General features: G+C 38.8%; 1 protein-coding gene across 3 annotated transcripts in view; it reads left to right on the plus strand.

Moving 5' to 3' along the window:
* SPG11 (SPG11 vesicle trafficking associated, spatacsin) overlaps window positions 1-19,151 on the plus strand; it is a 95,952-nt gene that overhangs the window by 34,803 nt on the left and 41,998 nt on the right. For all 3 annotated transcript variants that reach the window (XR_013960417.1, XR_013960418.1, XM_080664726.1), the window contains exons 16-21: window positions 2,588-2,791; window positions 4,096-4,202; window positions 8,491-8,636; window positions 10,591-10,752; window positions 13,435-13,501; window positions 16,226-16,391. Coding sequence is in view for 1 of the 3 variants with exons in the window: in XM_080664726.1 (XP_080520852.1) it covers window positions 2,588-2,791; window positions 4,096-4,202; window positions 8,491-8,636; window positions 10,591-10,752; window positions 13,435-13,501; window positions 16,226-16,391 (852 nt within the window). In the remaining 2 variants the exon portion in view is untranslated. The remainder of the gene's footprint in view (window positions 1-2,587; window positions 2,792-4,095; window positions 4,203-8,490; window positions 8,637-10,590; window positions 10,753-13,434; window positions 13,502-16,225; window positions 16,392-19,151) is intronic.

A 19,151-nucleotide genomic window follows, 5' to 3' on the forward strand; every position in this document is an offset into this window, starting at 1 on the left:
GCCACTCAACCGCTCGCTATGATGTGCACTGACCACCAGGGGGCAGACAGTTGACCAGTCGACCAGTCGCTATGACGTGCACTGACCAGTAGGTTAGCTTGCTGCTGGGGTCCGGCCCATTGGGACTGAGCGAGACAGGCCGGACACGCCCTGGAGCCCTCCCATGGCCCCTCCTCGACTGACCAACCTCCCGTGTTCCTCCCTGGCCCCAGATCGTGCACCAGTGGGGTCCCTCAGTTTTGTTTGTTTTTGAATCCTCACCTGAGGACATGCTTAGAGAAAGAAGAGGAGAGAGAGGAGAGAAAAACATTGATGTGAAAGAGAAACATCGACTGGTTGCCTTCCATACATGCCCCCAACCAGGGATCAAACCCACAGCCAAGGTATGTGTCCTGACCGGGAATTGAGCTGGCAACCTTTTGGTGCACAGGACAGTGCTCAACTAACTGAGCCACGCAGGCCCAGCAAATGTTTTATTTATAAAGTTTAAAATAGCAAAACCAAACCATATATTATTTGAGATTACATATATGAATGCTAAAACTATGACTAAAACTAAGGGAATGGTTATCACAAAAGTCAAGGTAGCAAAGGAGATGCAACGGAGAAGGGATACCACAAGGGCTTCCAAGTGTAATGTGCTATAATCTGGGTGGTGGTTACATGGTTTTTCTTTTCTTTCTTTTTTTTTTAAATGCCTCTTGGTTTTTATCTTCTTAAAATATACATATATATTTTTTATTGATTTCATAGAGAGAGAGAAACATCAATGATGAGAGAGAATCATTGATCGGCTACCTCCTGCACACCCCCTACTGGGGACTGAGCCTGCAATCTGGGCATATTCCCTTGACTGGAATCGAACCCAGGACCTTTCAGTCCGCAGGCCGATGTTCTATCCACTAAACCAAACTGGCTAGGGCAACATGGTGTTTCTTTAAATTCCATATAATATACTAGTAGCCCTGCGCACGAATCTGTGCGCCAGTAGCTCTCTGCAGGGCCTGGCCACTCCACACTCGCTGCCCAGAGGCTCTCTGCGGCCCAGAGGCCCATCCGCAGCTGGGCGCAGAACACTTGCCTTGTCGCCAGGCCACTCACACTGCCTGCTCTCAGCGGCTGCCCCCACCCCCCAGGCCTGGGGGACTCTGGCGGGCTGAGAGGACTGGATGCAGCCATGTTGTGGCTATGGGCGCCACCATCTTTGTGATGCAGTGATGGTTAATTTGCATATTACCCTTTTATTAGATAGGATATATATTTTAATATGTTTGTATTGGTTTTAGGGAAAGAGCAAGGAAGAGGGACAGAGAGGTGGAAATGTCGATTGGCTACCTCCTGCATGCCCCCTCCCAGGGATGGAGTCCACAACCCGGGCATGTGCCCTGACTGGGAGTTGAACCATGACCTCCTGGTTCATAGGTTGTTGCTCAACCACTGAGCCACACTGGCTGGGTCATATAATATATTTTCTGTATTCCTTTATATGGTTTATATGATGTTTTTAACAGTAAATTTGTAAAAAGTAATATTTCAATGTAAATTTCTACTGTTTGGTAGTTGGTTTATTTAGATTATTCTGCTTTAGTTTTTCCATCATTTTGTTTGTATATTTTGGTGAATTCCTCAGTCCTTAAAACATCTACCTTCAAAAGCTAACCACTGTTACACACTGGATTGTATAGTTCCAGCCAAAACAAAAAAAAATGTACATAGCTTAGTTTAGGTTTTTGAAATATTTAAGATAACTCAAGGACTGTCATTACTACTTTAAATACTACAATGATTCAGAAACCTTTGTTGGAAGCAAGCAAAGTATGACTCATAATGTATTTATAGAGTAAGAATTGACAGTCTTAATTTTTAAATACTTTTTTTTTAAAGTACAGTAAGTCCTTGCTTAACATTGTCGATAGGTTTTGTGACTTCTAAGTGAAACGACGTATAATGAAACAGTTTTACCACAGACTAATTCATAAAAACAAGAATTAAGTTACATTGGCATCTCATCAATATTATAAGTTACTAGAGGCCTGGTGCACGAAATTCATGCATGGGGGAGGAGGCGGGGGTCCCTCAGCCTGGCCTACAATGACACAAGCGTTCTGCACCTGGCCTGGCCAGAGGCCTTCTGCAGCCAGGTGTGGAACACTTGCCTCGTCGCCAGGGTGATGACGCAAGCATTCCCCCCCGACCCTGGCCGCTCCATGCCCGCTGCCCAGAGGTGCTCCATAGCCAGGGTGGAATGCTTGCCTCGTTGCTGCAGCGACGAGGCAAGCATTCCACCAGGCCACTCACGCTGCCCGCTCTCAGCAGCCGCCCCCCCGGGACTGGGGGACTCCGGCAGGGCTGAGAGGACTGGGCACCGCCATCTTGTGGCTTTGGGCGCTGCCATCTTTTTGGTGGAGTGATGGTCATTTTGCATATTCCCTCTTTATTAGATAGGATGACAAAATGGCATTAAGAGAAATGAAAGAACATTATGTGAGGACCTTCTGTAGCTGAGACTTAAACTCATGAAAGTGGTTTGGTGTGCTCTGAATCTAGCAACTTTTTAAATTTGCCATCTCTTAAACCTGCCCTTTAGGAATGGGATTTTTCTTACATCTGAACTAGAAGACTTTGAACTCTTCCTCCTAAGACTGAGCCGTATTGGGGGTGTGATGCAAGATACCCTCCCTGTTCAAAACTACAGGTCCAAAGAAGGTTGGGATTTCCATTCTCACTTCATTCTTTATTGTTTGGAACACAGTCTGCAGTATCTTCTTTATGTCTATCTTGACTGTTACAAGTAAGTACTGAGAATGATTTGTCCTTGAGCAGGTCTTCATGTTTCCTCTCCCACTTCTACTTGAATGTGACAAGAGCAAAATATTGAGCATTCACTTGAGGAATAATGATCTTCTTGAAGTAGTTCCTCTCACTGCAGCACTTGGTACATCTTTTAGTTTCATGCTACATTCAACTAAATGCTTACCATTTTTTTTTTTTTGGTGTTAAATCTGTAAGCTCTCTGTTAACCTTTTAAATAACTAGAGATTAGAATGAAGTGAAAGAAATGCTTTAAAAGTTAAAAAGAGAGGAAGAGACTAAAGGTTAACTTGGAGTTCTTTGATACGTTCATTACCAGGCAAATGTTAAACAACTTTGAATTCATAGCCACTGCAGGTTAGGTATGCTCTAAAATTTACAGTTGGATGGATGGGTGGGTGGATTGATTGATAGATAAACAGACATGCACCAACATATACCTACTTAAGATCAGCCTGCAGAATCATATCTGTGGCCAGTGTTCATTGCTATTTGGTCAGTAATAACAAAAATAGTAGTAGTCTCTAATATATGAGTGCTTACAACATTCTTGGCACTTAGATTATCTTATTAATCTTCACAAAAACCCTATGAATGGTTACTTCTTGACAGATGAGGAAACTGAAGCTTCAGGTGAGATTAAGTGTCTTAATGTGGCACACAGCTAGTAAATGGCAAAGTCAGATTTAATTCTACTTGCATTTGATTCCAGAGCCCACTTTTAATGTGCTAATGAGAACATTTAAATTTGTGTAGTAAATGCTAGAAATTCAAACTGAGTATATTTCTGGTTCGTATCATTGAGGCTTAATTACACACAGAGATGTTTTTCCCAAAGCTACTGGCAAGAGATGATTTAAAAGCCATATTTTCAAAGGACCTATTCGGAGCCTTAACTCCTTAGTCCCAGCTTCTCTGTAGTTGTGTGAAGGGTTTTAAAAACCTCTTAAGTTTGAAAATGTTAGAGTTTATATTGTAAACATAATAAGATACAAAGTATTTTAAAGTACAAGGTATCTGTTAATCTTATACAAAGCTGGTAATATTTTATTATGGTAGTAAACACTGTTTAAATATTATTATCTCTGTCTCTAAAATTTTCCTCTATTTCCAGATCATAAGGAATATGTAAAACACAACACAAGTGGGAGTATATTATATTTACTTTTTAATTCCGAGATTCTTTTTTTAAAGCTAGTTATAACCTGAGCAAACATGGTTGTAATTATCTGTTTTATCTTGCATGTTAATAAGAGAGTTTGTTTTCTTTTGTTTTATATACAGGCTTAGTCCTCCAAATTGTTCCTTTTTGGGGAAAAAAGAATTACATGAAACTCACCCTTGGTTTGAATTTTTAGTTCAGTGTCGAGAAGTTTCTAGTAACTTAACAGGTATGGGTACTGTATTAAATACAAAAATTTCTTTGAATAAATAACTGGTCTGTTGTGGCATTTAACTTGTGAACTCTTTTAAATAAATCATTTGGCTGTAGACAAATATCTGACCATAATCTAGTCTCAAGCTTTGTTTAAGAAGTAGAAGTTCAAAAATAATAGCCTCTTCCGAGCCAAGAAAAACCAGGCAGAGCAGACAGTATATAGTTGTTTCCTTTACCTCTCACTCTCCTGCTCTATTCTCTTTGGCTGTCTCTCATCCTACCAGTTTATTACAGGCTGAATTCCTGCTCTCTGGCAGATTGGTACCCTTTTCCCATGTAGAAGTGGTCTGTCTGTTAGGAAGGAGATCCAGATGGAGTGAAAAGATATGCGCAGTATGTGTGGGTTTATGTCTTCTGTAGCAGAGCTGCTGACAGAGAACATTGCTCTGATTATAATCAGGACTGCCCTTGTGAGCCCTGAGGGTATTATTCCAGAGATTGGGGAAAGGCAAGGAATGTCAACAGCCAGTCTTTAAGTTTTATGTAATGTCCGGTTTCTTTGCAAATGAATTTTTTCATAATGTGTTCTTTTGTTATGTTTTGTTTGTTATTTTGATGCTGATTACAAACTAATATATGTTCATTGTAAAAAAGTAAATAATTGGAAGCCACAGACAACTACTGAGAAGATAACATGTCCATGGGTAGCTCTTGATATATTTTACGTATTTTGTTCTAGTTATTGTCTCCATGCTCTTTTTAGTGTATAGTATTCCATTCATCTAACAAATATTTATTGAGCTCTAACCTTGCAACAGTCTGTAAGTGCTAGGTATACAACAAGAAACATTGGTGTATTTGTATACTGTTTTTCCCCCATATAGTAATTATAAGATTTTTCCTGTGTTCCTGGAAACAATGACCATTATATGTTTACATAATATTTTCTTTTATGAATATATTCATTTAATTTGCTACTCTCTCATTTATTAGCATTGAGGCTGTTTTTTGTTTTTTGTTTTTTATCCTGTAAATAGTCTTAAGTATATTTGAACATGAAATTTTTGTCTTGTTTCAGATTATTTCTTTTCTTTTTTTCTTTTTCTTTTTCTTTTTTTTTGTAATCCTCACCCGAGGATATTTTTCCATTGAATTTCAGAGAGAGTAGAAGAGAGAGGGAAAGACAGAGAGAAATATTGATGTAAAAGAAACACATCAATTAGTTGCCTCTTGCATGCGCCCTGACCAGGGCCTAGGCTAGGGAGGAACCTGCACCCGAGGTATGTGCCTTTGACCAGAATCAAACCCGGGACCCTTTGGTCCACAGGCCAACACTCTATCCACCAAGCCAAACCTGCCAGGGCCAGATTATTTCTTTAGATAGGTTTTTGGATATGAAATTACTGGGTCAAAGTTTATACACACTTTGAATGTTCTTGCTATAAGACCAGATTGCTTTCTAAGGGGTTTGTACCATAAGTCCCAGCTATTCTACACACCCTGTCCAGCTCTCTGATTGAGGATGATTATTTTTTAAAATCATTGCTGTTTTGATAGGTGATATATAGCATCTAATTATTTTAATGTGCATTTCTGTATTGTTAGTAAATTATATATTTTTATGGTTGGACATTTGTAGTTTCTCTTTTGTACAAAAGTTATTTCTTTTGTTCATTTATCTGTTAGTATTTTGGGCATTGTTTTGTATAAGCTCTTGGCTAAAGACATTAATCCTTAGGTTGTCATCTGTTGTTAATTTTCCCCCCTAGTTCATTACCACACTTCAGTTATTTAATATAAGTTTTTGTTTTTATATAGACAAATCTTTCATTTTTCTCTTTGTGATATTTTCCTATTGCTTTTAAATTTATTTTTTAATAAATCTTTATTGTTCAGATTGTTACAGTTGTTCCTCTTTTTCCCTCCCATAGCTCCCCTCAACCCGGTTCCCACCCCACCCTCTGCCCTTACCTTCCCCACTGTCCTCATGCACAGGTGTACGAATTTGTCCAGTCTCTTCCCGCACCCCCCACTCTCCCTTCCCCCGGAGAATTGTCAGTCCACTCCCTTTCTATGCCCCTGATTCTGTTACATTCACCAGTTTATTCTGTTCATCAGATTTTTTATTCACTTGATTTTTAGATTCACTTGTTGATAGATATGTATTTGTTGTCACTTTGCTGTTCATAATTTTTATCTTTACCCTTTTCTTCTTCTTCCTCCTCTTAAAGAATACCCTTCAGCATTTCATATAATACTGGTTTGGCAGTGATGAACTCCTTTAGCTTTTTCTTATCTGCGAAGCTCTTTTTCTGACATTCAATTCTGAATGATAGCTTTGCTGGGTAGAGTAATCTTGGTTGTAGGTTCTTGCTATTCATCACTTTAAATATTTCTTGCCACTCCCTTTTGGCTTGCCTAGTTTCTGTTGAGAAATCAGCTGACAGTTGTATGGGTACTCCCTTGTAGGTAACTAACTGTTTTTCTCTTGCTTTTAATATTCTCTCTTTGTCTTTTGCTCTTGGCATTTTAATTATGATGTGTCTTGGTGTGGTCCTCTTTGGGTTCTTCTCGTTTGGGGTTCTGTGCGCTTCCTGGACTTGCTGGTCTATTTCTTTCACCAGGTGGGGGAAGTTTTCTGTCATTATTTCTTCAAATAGGTTTTCAATATCTTGCTCTTTCTCTTCTTCTGGCACCCCCATAATTCGGATGTTGGTACGCTTGAAGTTGTCCCAGAGGCTCCTTACACTATCTTCATATTTTTGGATCCTTTTTTCTTTTTGCTTTTCCAGTTGGGTGTTTTTTGCTTCTTCATATTTCAAATCTTTGACTTGATTCTCGGGAAATAGTCTCCTGTTGGATCTCTGTATATTATTCTTTATTTCAGTCAGTGTATGCTTAATTTCTAGTTGGTCCTTTTTCATATCCTTGAGGGTCTCACTAAATTTCTCCGAGGTTTCTAGAAGATTCTTGAGTAACCTTATAACCGTGGTTTTGAACTCTATATCCAGTCATTTGTTTTCCTCCATTTCTTTCATTTGTGACCTGTTTCTTTGTCTCCACATTTTGGCTGCTTCCCTGTGTTGATAGAGTGGCTTTGTGTGCTAGGTGTCCTATAGGGCCCAGTGGCTCAGCCTCCCTAATTACCTGAGGTGGACACTAGGTGCACCCCTTTGTGGGCTGTGTGCACAGTCTTGTTGTAGTTAAGCCTTGATTGTTGTTGGTATCACTGGGAGGAATTGACCTCCAGGCCAATAGGCTGTGAGGACCAGTTGTGTCTACAATGGGAGAACTTCTGTGCTGGAGGCACCCTTATGGGACAAGACTTGCTTCAGTGGGGCTTTGGCACTCACTGAGTCTGCCCCCTGAGTGTGTCTCCTATGGATGTGAAGAGTTGTAATCTGGATGGTCTCACAGTGACCACTGGGTACACTGGCTCTTGGTTCTCCAGTGAGGTGCAAAGTCAGCCACTGCCTGAGGCCACCCAGCAGGAGCTACAGAGAGATCTGCAGATTCCTCCTCTGTTTGGGGTTTGGAGGTGCCCAGATGAGGCCCAGCTGTGAAGCATTTCGAGCTGCTTTCCAACCTTGGGCCCTCTTTTGGAGGCTCTGGGGCTCTGACCCAGCTGCAGTTGGTTAGGTTTTAGATTGCAAAAGGCCAGGTGATTCATATGCAAAAGTCTCTGCACACAGCTTTGGTGGAGTTGTAAATTGGGTGGGGCGGGGTCTCAGGGAATCACCAGGGCGGAGCAAATAGCAATGGCTGACCATCAGCCCTGCCCCAAAGAGGTCTCCATGTCTCTGTGTCCTGTGGCACCATGCAGGAACAATGATCGCTGCAAGCACCTGGGTCCCCAGAGTCTCGCCTGGAACTGGAGTTCAGAGCAGTTGGGAGCTTGTATCTCCCTCCTGATTGAAAAAGACAACAGCGTACCCAGTTGCCAGCCCTTTTCCGCGTGCGCCTCCGTACCTCCCCACTACACTTCTGCACCTTTGCATCTCCTCCCAGTCTCAGTGTGCTTTTCTCTTTCCTTCTAGTTGTAGAATTTCCACTCAGCTAGCCTTCCCGTGGTTCTGGATGATGTCCGTTTTGTCTTTTAGTTGTAGTTTTGAAGTGGTTGTGCGAGGCAGCAGGTTCAGGTATTTACCTTTGCCACCATCTTGGTTCCTCTCCTATTGCTTTTAAATTTAGAAAGTCCTTCTTCCTCTTGAGAGAGTTACTAGTGAAATTAATTTTCTTTCTCGGAATTATATAAGTCTTAATTTACATTAAGGAGAAAAACATACTCTTTTATTTTCCAGATCCTAAACTGATCTTCCAGGCTAGCCTTGCAAATGCTCAAATACTGATTCCCAGCAACCAGGCCAGTGTAAGCAGTATGCTGTTGGAAGGACATACCCTCCTGGCCCTTGCTACCACAATGTATGCTCCTGGTGGTGTCAGCCAGGTATGGACAGTACCTCTACCTATTATGGCGAAATAGGACTGATTTTAAATTTAGCAGAAATATCTATGGATTTTCTAGAAATCAGTTGTATTAAAATATAACCACTCATATTAAAAAACTGTGATACATCTACACAATGGAATACTATGCCGCTATAAAAAAGAAGTAACTTACCATTTGTAACAGCATGGATGGAATTGGAGAGCATTATGCTAAGCGAAATAAGCCAGTCAGAGAATGATAAATATCACATGATCTCACTCATATATGGGATATATTGATTAACATAATTTGATGAACAAGAATAGATCTAGAGACAAGTGGTAGGGGAGGGGGGGGGTTAGAGAGCAACCAAAGGACTTGTATGCATGCATATTAGCACAACCTATGGACACAGACACTGGGGCGGTGGGGGCTTGCCCGAGGTGGGAATGGCTGTGGGGGGGGGGGGGGGACATCAATTGGGAAAAAAGGAGACATAAATTAAAAAAAAGAAAAAAAAGAAAAGAAAAGAAAAGGGATACTGGTCACCCTATTGGATGATGTCCACAATAGCAGTATTTTATTTTAATACAGAGACATTCCATGCAATATATATATATCTATACTGAGTGGTCAGATTATTATGATCTCTGAATGCATAATAATCTGGCCACTCAGTATATATCCTATATAATAAAAGGCTAATATGCAAATTGTCCCCTCGACCAGGAGTTCAACCAGCAGGCAGGCCGGCCAACTGCCCATGTCCCCTCCCCCTGGCCAGACCCCACCCATGCACAAATTCATGCACCGGGCCTCTAATACATATATACTGAGTGGCCAGATTATTATGCGTTCAGAGATCATAATAATCTAGCCACTCAGTGTATATGTATAAAACCACTCATAAGTATTTTATTAGATTAAAAGAACATAAAACGGGTGAGTTTTGAAATTTTATATGATATCCTCTGAAGTTGAAAGGCAACTAATATGTTGTAGAGAGATTATTTTTCCCTATATTTGTTTTCTAATGTTCTGGGTTCATTTTTAGAATTGAAATAGGATCTGATTGTTTCTGGGAGTAAGTATATACTTTAGATCTGTGACTTGGGGATTATTTTGTACTATTTGCCCTCCTAGAGAGGTAAAAGGGAAGTCATAATTTTTAGCTATGTAAACTCTTTTGAGGGACCCAATAGAAATTTGTCCATCTCTGCATTTTTGAAAGTTATAGTCTGCCTAGTTAGAGGGAACATAAGAATGCTTTTAAACATTTAATCTTCAAAGATTTCTCTTTTAGATTGGTGCAGTATACCTTAACTTATATGGTTATTTATTTCTCTGTTCTTAATCACCTTTCAGAAATTAGCCATAGAGTAACATGAGAGCTGAACAAGAGACATCTAGTCTAGTAGTTATTTTTCTTTTAAAATATTTACTATTTAATATATAATTCAATATTTAACATTTAAGTATTTTAAATAATATAGTAGCAGTCTTTTTTCAAACAACTTTTCCACACAGTTTGAAAACCACTGATCTAGCTGAAATTCCCAATTTTATAGGTGAATATGTTAAATATCTAGCCCAAGATCACACGGTAGTTTGTCTTAGAACCAGAACAAGATCTATTGTTTTCCGACTCCTTTTTTAAAATATATATACATATATATATTTTTTTTATTGATTTATATAGAGAGAGAAAGGGAGAGGGAAATAGAAACATTGATAACAGAGAAACATTGATCGGCTGCCTCTTGCACGCCCTCCAGGTGGGTATGTGCCCTGATCGGGAATCTAACCAGAAACCTCTTGGTTCATAGGTCCATGCTCAACCACTGACCAATGTTATTTTCACCACCATGTATTCTCTCAAGCTAATCTTGTTTCACATGTTCTTGTGAAAAAGAACAAATTTGGAGAAGTAAAGAACATTACTGTATACCATGTTATCTGTCTTTTTATTTAGGTTGTTCAGAATGAAGAAAATGAGAACTGTTTGAAAAAAGTAGATCCCCAGCTACTGAAGATGGCATTAACTCCTTATCCCAAGCTAAAAACTGCTCTCTTCCCACAGTATACTGCCCCTAGTGTCCTACCACCAGATATTACACTCTACCACCTTATTCAGGTACAGTATTTATTTAGGAGTATCAGACAGTATTTATTTAGGAGTATCAGACAGGATTCAACCAGAAAAACAGAAACCACTCTGGGTCTTTCAAATAGAGAACAATTAATGTAGAGACCACATATTTTCCCTTGATTTAAAATCAAAACTGCTCTTTCCTTAGACATCTAAATCTTGACTTAATAGTTCTGTTTTCTCCTGTATCCCTCCCACCATGTGTTTATAGTCTTTGCTAAACCTTTGGCCTAGAGAGATTTCAAACAGCCACTGCTCCCTGCTCTCAAAACTTTTCTGTCTGACTTGACCTTAGTCTGCTTTTTTCTTTGTTGTTCATGATTTGATCGTCACATTTTTTAAAATATATTTTTACTGATTTCAGAGAGGAAGGGAGAGACAGAAACATCAATGATGAGAGAGAATCATCGATCAGCTGCCTTCTGCATACACCTCCCACTAGGGATTGAGCCCGCAACCTGGCCATGGGCCCTGACCGGAATCAAACTGTGACATCCTGGTTCATGGGTCAACGCTCAACCACTGAGCCACGCTGGCTGGGCACATACGTTTCTTTAACACTTGATCTGATTGTCTTATTCTTTTCCTTTCCTGATCTGCCTTAGCTTACCTTGTCATGTTTACGTGGTAATATTTTCTAGTCTCTTAGTCCTCTTGCCTTTTGATTCCAAAAACATTTCTAAAGTCCATTTTACATTATAATTAATGCTGCTTCTACCAAAAGAGAGTGCACTTTGCACACATAATTTAAGTGAAGAGAGTCTTTAAAAGGAACACAGCCAGTTCTATTTTTATTAAAATAGAAATGTGTCTCATACATTCTTTTTTGTGTTTAGCTATGTTCAAAGAATTTATGTCCAGAAAGATAAGATTTTTAGTTGCCCTGGAGAAGGGAAGCAGACTGCCTGTGAAGTTCTTTCATATAATTTTGTTTACTTACTTTAGAATCAATTAACTGCCTCCTTCCATCCCCCTTTAAGAGGCCTAGGTGAAAGAGCCGCTGCCCCTAGGAGGGAAGGCAGGGTCCCTGTTAAGGCATGCCTGAGGCTCTCATGGAAGTTACTGATGAAGAAAAGATGGTGAGCAAACATTCAGTCAGCCTCAAGATTAGTTTCCTCTTGTGGAGATTCCTTTAAAATAATCATTTTCCCAGTTGGTTCAATATCAAATTCATTTAGTTCTAAATATATTTCACTCTTCTGGAAAATAGTTATGTGGGTGTCACTGATTTCAAGAAAATCTTGTTCTGTTAGGTAGTTGACAGGGAACAGGTTCTGATATCAAAACAGGCATTGGTTGATTAGATACCCCTAACCATTTGTACAGAAGCTTTACTCAGAGGGAAAAGGCAACCTCCTTGGGTGTGGTTAAAAACAGATAAAGTAGCCTCAGTATCTGCAAGGGTCTTAGTAATTTCCTTTCTTTCAATTTCTCCTAGTAAGAAGGGGAAACACCCTCTCATAGTCCTTGGAGCAACCCTATGCTTGCTTTTCTCTTTCTGAATCCCATTTCAGTTTTCTATAACCCTTCTTAAGGTGATCTGGCTTTCTGCAATAAACAGGAGTTTCCCTGCAGTTCTTATTTAGTAATTCTGTTGCTTTGCTCCACAAATCAGTAGATACACTGATTGAAATAGGTCAGTATAGTCAGGATCACATGTTCTAACAGTTAAATTCCTTTGTGAACCCTTCAGGGTTTTGGAGAAAGTCATGGAAATCTTTAGGTAGGTTCCTTAATTCTGTACAATCACTGGTTTTCCTCTGCCTGAGACTGGCTTTTCTGGTTTTCTGAGTGTCCCCTAGGTCAGTGGTTGGCAAACCGCGGCTCCCGAGCCACATATAGCTCTTTGGCCCCTTGAGTGTGGCTCTTCCACAAAATACCACGGCCTGGGCGAGTCTGTTTTGAAGAGGTGGCGTTAGAAGAAGTTGAAGTTTAAAAAATTTGGCTCTCAAAAGAAATTTCAATCGTACTGTTGATATTTGGCTCTGTTGACTAATGAGTTTGCCGACCACTGCCCTAGGTCAGTAGAGAGCTGCATAGGGAGCTGAGGTGGAGGAGGTAAGAAGAGAAAGAGGGAGGAGGAAAGGAGAGTTAAGTCCAGACAAGGAAGTAAAGGGTACAGCAGGGCAGTTGGAGAAGAGGGAAAAATAGGGCATTGGCATTGAGCAGCTTCAGGAGCCTTCCTTAGTTCAGAGATAGGCTCTACAAGTTCTTATTAACTTCCTGTAGAGAAGAGAATTTACCTGTACTCCTCCCAGAAGCTTCTAATTTTCAAGATGAGTTTCCCATTCATTTAGTTTAATTTTTAGGGGTGGCTTTTTCTAATTTTGCATGCAAAAATTTAATTTAGGTGTCAGAAGAGTTTCATTTTGGCCATCTTATGTTGATATCACTTCTAGTTAAATCTTCCCATTTCTATAAGTGCTTGCAAGTAAAAGTTTCCTATTTATTGGATATCTACAGGAGTATTAATGGGGACTTGGAATTGCTGGCCTTGAAAGCACGATTTCCCATGTTGATTTTAGTTTTATTTTGGGATCTGCAGAGTGCACCAATTTTTAGGGATATTGTGTAGTTGATTGAAGTGTGTTGCTTATGGTTTGAGCTCCAAGAGGCTGTTAGAATCAATTAATGTTTAACTCTGATTTAACTTTTTCCCTTTTACAGTCATTATTGCCCTTTGATCCTAGCAGATTGTTTGGCTGGCAGTCTGCCAACACACTGGCTATAGGAGGTAAGTCATTATGGGTACTTCTTGCTTTGGAAGCATTTCAACAATGTTGATCCATAGGAGAAGTTGATATATGTAAAAGCCAACCCAGTTTTTTTTTTACTGCTTTCTACTTTAAAAATAAAGGTATATTCCAGTGAATTGAAAACATATTGTATTAGGTCACTAGTGCTGTTCTTGCTGGGAAATATAATATGTATTTATCTGCTTAAATTTATTTTTTTCCAAAAATCCCTTTGTTAGCAATATAGTATTATAAAAGTTAAGAGTGTAAGTATTGGTATTAGGTAAATCCTGGCTCTGCCATGTAATAGTTGTAGGACCTTGGGCAAGGACCTTAAATTCACTATAAAATAAGTTTAATAACAGTGCCCACCTCACATGTTACATTGAGAATGAAAGGAGACAATGAGAGGCACTTAACAACCTCTCACAGTTCCTGACACAGTTACTAACACAGCACCAGATACACAGTACCTTCCTCTCTAGATTATAAGAATTTCTGTTTTGTTTCTGTGTGTGTGTGTGTGTGCCTTTTTAAAAGTATAGTTAACATACATATGCTATTCTTAAACACTGCTTTTTCTATCTTTTTAATTTTTACATGTAGAGTTAGCCATCTTATGTTACCTGTGGTGCTTCTGCCTAAATTAAAGTTGGCTTCAAATTAGTACTCAGAGTACTTAGCACATAATATACAACCTATGACTATTTATTGACGTACATAAAAATGAATTTTCTAATGTGTCAGTTTTATAAGTTCACATTTTAATATATTGAATTTACCTAGTGTCCAGAGCCCATTAGAGGCCTATAATAGATGTTCAATAAATATTTATTGAGTGCTGAATAAAGTAGTGCTTATTGTAATTTCAAATGAAAACACATACTTTAATATCAGTAAAGTTACTAGAGAGTAGACAGAATCCCCTGTCCTGTTCTACCTCCAACTCCATCATGCAGCCAGGGTCTTGGTCTCCCTCTTGGAGACTGAGCATTCTAGTACAGCCGTGGGCAAACTACAGCCCGCGGGCCGGATCCGGCCCGTTCGGCTGTTCTATCCGGCCCGCGGAGCCAAAAGACCGTACCCTTTTATGTAATGATGTTTACTTTGAATTTATATTAGTTCACACAAACACTCCATCCATGCTTTTGTTCCGGCCCTCCGGTCCAGTTTAAGAACCCATTGTGGCCCTCGAGTCAAAAAGTTTGCCCACCCCTGTTCTAGTAGGTACACAGTAGAGAAAAGACTTTGAAGGCATGTTCCCTGCCTGGTTTTTAGACATTTAAAACATTTTTGAGCAAATAAAGCACAATGTAAATGAAACAATTATGAAGACAATAATACAGATTTATAATATTGGAGAGCTATATTTAGTTAAAGTGTTTACTAACTTTTTCACATGGTTTTACCACTGAAAGGGGATATAAAGCAACTGCATGTTGACTTTGCTTCCATGGCAGGCCAGAGAAAATTTTCCATTTGCGTAGAATTTTCTCTCACACACAATCTCCAATACTATCACCCAACTGCTAAAAAAATAAAATAAAATTTTATTTTTATTTGAATAAAAAACTTAAGTTTACTCATCTGGCACCTGGAAGTACCATATACTTGACATGTACTCAGTAAATATTTAAGAAATGAATGAATAGTTTTATGTGAAATTATAAGTGACCAAAGTTACTCTGTTCTCACAAAGCATATAGATAATGCATGTGACTACTTTTTAATCTCAGAGAGGATGTACTTTTAAGTAATAGTTTTGTAAGATGACAAGAAACCATTAAGATCTTCATCTTCTTTTGTGGGAGCCAATTCACAATATAAGACGTCTCTGTAATTCCATGGGAGGATAAAACTTTATTTCAGAAATAAGCGTTGAACTTTGAAAATGAGAACACATACACTGTTTTCCAGAATTGGTTTTTTAACAGTTCAGAATGTTAGCTCACCTTTTTAAAAATATATAATAAATGGTTAAGAGACAAATATTAGGGCTTGACAGGAGTGGTTATGCCATACTAACTTCTCACATCCAAGTATCTTCGGACTTTAAATTTCTCTGAAAAGAGAAAAAAATTTTTCTTGGCTACTTATTTTCATGGGCACAGAGGAACTTTAAACTGAATCACTCTGCTGGAAAGATGATACCAACATGTAGATAATAAGGTGTTCTGTGCATACAACATCAGAAAATACAGCTAGTGGTAACGTAAGGAGAGTATAGGAGGGTATTAATATGGAGAAAAAGATGTTCTTCTCAAGGTATTTATTAGAATGGTACCGTGACCTGGCCTTGGTGAATAGAGGACACATAAATATATTAGGTAGAGATTTTATTGCATAATGAGTTTCATGAATGAATTAAAAGTTTTTGCAGATCTTTGGCAAAGATTTTGTAGTCAAAAGGTTATTGCTATTGTGAAGTTAAATATAGAATTAAAGCATATAAAGTTTTAAGTAAGTTCCATGGGGGAAAAGCACAATTTATAAGTTTTCATGCAGCTTCTCAGATACACATTTTTTGCATAAAATGAGGGCCATCTCTCCACATTAAAATAAAACTATTACATTTTGGTGGTTCAAAATGACACATAATGGTACAAAATGATTATAGCAACAGGTTTTCTTTTACCATTGTAGACTTAAATTTTCCATGTACAGATCTGCAGTTAATCATGGTGGGGTGTAGAGCATTAATAATCACTTCACTTTCCCCCCAGATGTATCGAGTCATCTCCCACATTTCTCTAGCCCTGATCTGGTTAATAAATATGCTATAGTGGAACGTCTGAATTTTGCTTATTATTTATATCATGGACGGCCATCATTTGCATTTGGTACTTTTCTGGTCCAGGAATTAACTAAGAGCAAGACACCCAAGCAGCTGTGAGTAAAGTATAATTTATACTGTTAATCAAAGGTATATCTGTGTATTTTACCTGTACATTTAAAAAATGTACTGGAAACATGTATAAGAGTTAACAGTGATTCTATTTGGATGGTGATATATTTTTTTCCCATTTGTGTTTTTCTGTATATCCCCAGTTTTTGGCATTTAGTGTGTGTTACTTTTGTTTGAGAGAGGAACATCATTGATTGGCTTACCTCTTACACAGCCCCCACCAGTGATTGAGCCTATAACCTGGGCATGTGCCCTGACGGGGAATTAAACCAGTGGCCTCTTGATTCCTGGGCTGGCGCTCAACTGCTGAGCCACACTGGTTCAGCAAAAAAAAAAAAAAAGATTTTAAATAACTTTTAAAATCCTATTTAAAAAAAAATGATCCAGCAGCTTGCCAAATGTTAGCCACTATGCTAAAGAGAGAGTTCTATAATGAGATGTCAATTCTGTATTTAAGATCTTTGTTAGGTTTGCTTTATTGGTTTGTTTTATAATTAACAAAATAATGCATTTTATTGATAAAATATTCAAGTAGCTCAGAAGGGTGAAAAATGAAATATAGAAGTCCCTCATGGGGGGCCAGTGGGGGGGGAAGGGGGAGGACATCTGTAATACTTCCAACAATAAAGATAAAATTTTTAAAAAGGCCTTCAGTCTTCTAGCCTCATTCTACAAAGTAAATTCTTGTGTGTCTTTCCTCAATAATTTCTATACATATAAAAGTACATGAGTCCTTTAAAATGTGTGTGCTTTATGACAGCAAACTTTAAGTGTCATTAATTTTCTTGGTAGTTTGTGTACATGTAATTGACAAGATCACAAGTTGGCAATCTTTTGGAAATTCTACTCCCTGTTCCCTAGATGAAATTGGAAGCAGAATAATTTAGACTGTGAGTAGGTGTTTTAGGAGAAGGTAAAATAAGGTGTGTTCCCCCCAAAAATGTATATGCACTTTAAATGATTATAAAGTCAGTCTTATTAGCATACAGTTCATTTTCAAAATGTAAAAGAATCTACATAAATGAATAATTTTTGGGGGTCAGTGCCTGTTTTTAAACTGATACCTGATCTGGTCCAGGCCCTGCTGATAATGTGAAGCAATGGAATTGAAGACATCAAGAACCATTTCGTTTGGTATTTGTGCAGCCTCAGTCCATTGACTGTTGCAGATTTTATGCCATAAACTTTATCTTTTATGTACCCCCATAAAACAAATCTAGGGGCACTTTACGATAAATTTCCTTTGTTCAAAGCTTAGTCTCACTTCACCCATTATTTTAAATCAGTTAAACCTGAAAAGGAGTGAAAGTCAAGTGAGTTATTAGCTGTTAAAGGATGTATACATTTTTGGGGGACATCCAATATAAGGAAATGGGGGGTGAAAAGGCAACCACAGAAGAAATGCTTGTTCTCTTAGAGCAGTGGTTCTCAACCTTTTTAATGCCGCGACCCTTTAATACAGTTCCTCATGTTGTGGTGACCCCCAACCATAAAATTATTTTCGTTGCTACTTCATAACTGTAATTTTACTACTGGTAATGAATCGTAATGTAAATATCTGTGTTTTCCGATGGTCTTAGGCCAGGGATGGGCAAACTTTTTGACTCGAGGGCCACAATGGGTTCTTAAACTGGACTGGAGGGCTGGAACAAAAGCATGGATGGAGTGTTTGTATGAACTAATATAAATTTAAAGTAAACATCATTACATAAAAGGGTATGGTCTTTTTTTTATTTCAATAGTTTTATTCATTTCAAACATTTTAACATGAAGAATGTAAACACTAATTATTATAATTTGAAACTTCAAAAAATGGAGGAATCATAGCACAATAACATACCTTATATTGAAGATGGCAAAGGCAAAATAAAATTGCCTAACAAAGGAAAGGTACAAAAGCCTTTCAAATTAAACTTAAATATAATAAAATAATTTAAAACTAAAACAAATAGAAAAGAACAAAATGTGTAAACAGTAAATTAAACATTTTCTTTGGTGCAACTTCCAAATTATGCCCGGGACGTAGATATAGATGGCAATGTAGACTGGGTTGAAAGGTTTTTGGTCTTTAAAACATCAACTTCAGTGGGAACAGTGTTGTTGGTCTCCTTTTTAGCTAATGCTCTGATACTCTGTTCTCCAGGGACGTGTCTCCCTACATCACCACGATAACGTGTCTACTCATTCCCAGGGTGATGTCGGGGGACGCGTCCGCGGGCATTACAAGGAGCCTCTGGAAGATTGAGAGGTTGTTCCTTCTACTGAATGGGCGGATATAAATCCGCCCACTCAGAAGAAGGAGCTGCGGCGTGTTTCCCAATGTTCCCATGTTAACACTGCTGCTGGTGAAGGAGCGGAGGGGAGAGCAAGAGAACCCTCCGCTCTTTCGGCTCCACGGGCTGGGTAGAACAGCCGAACGGGCCGGATCCGGCCCGCGGGCCGTAGTTTGCCCACGGCTGTCTTAGGCTCTACAGCAGCAATTCTCAACCTGTGGGTCGTGACCCACAGGTTGAGAACCGCTAGCAGGGTCGCCTAAGACCACCGGAAAACACAGATATTTACATTACAATTCATAACAGTATCAAAATTACAGTTATGAAGTAGCAACGAAAATAATTTTATGGTTGGGGGGTCACCACAACATGAGAAACTGTATTAAAGGGTCACGGCATTAGAAAGGTTGAGAATCACTGTCTTAGAGGAAGGCATATGGAACAATATTCAACAGGAAATAAAGAGGTTTG

This window comes from Plecotus auritus, assembly GCF_963455305.1.
Source record: "Plecotus auritus genome assembly, chromosome: 1".
NCBI lineage: Eukaryota > Metazoa > Chordata > Mammalia > Chiroptera > Vespertilionidae > Plecotus > Plecotus auritus.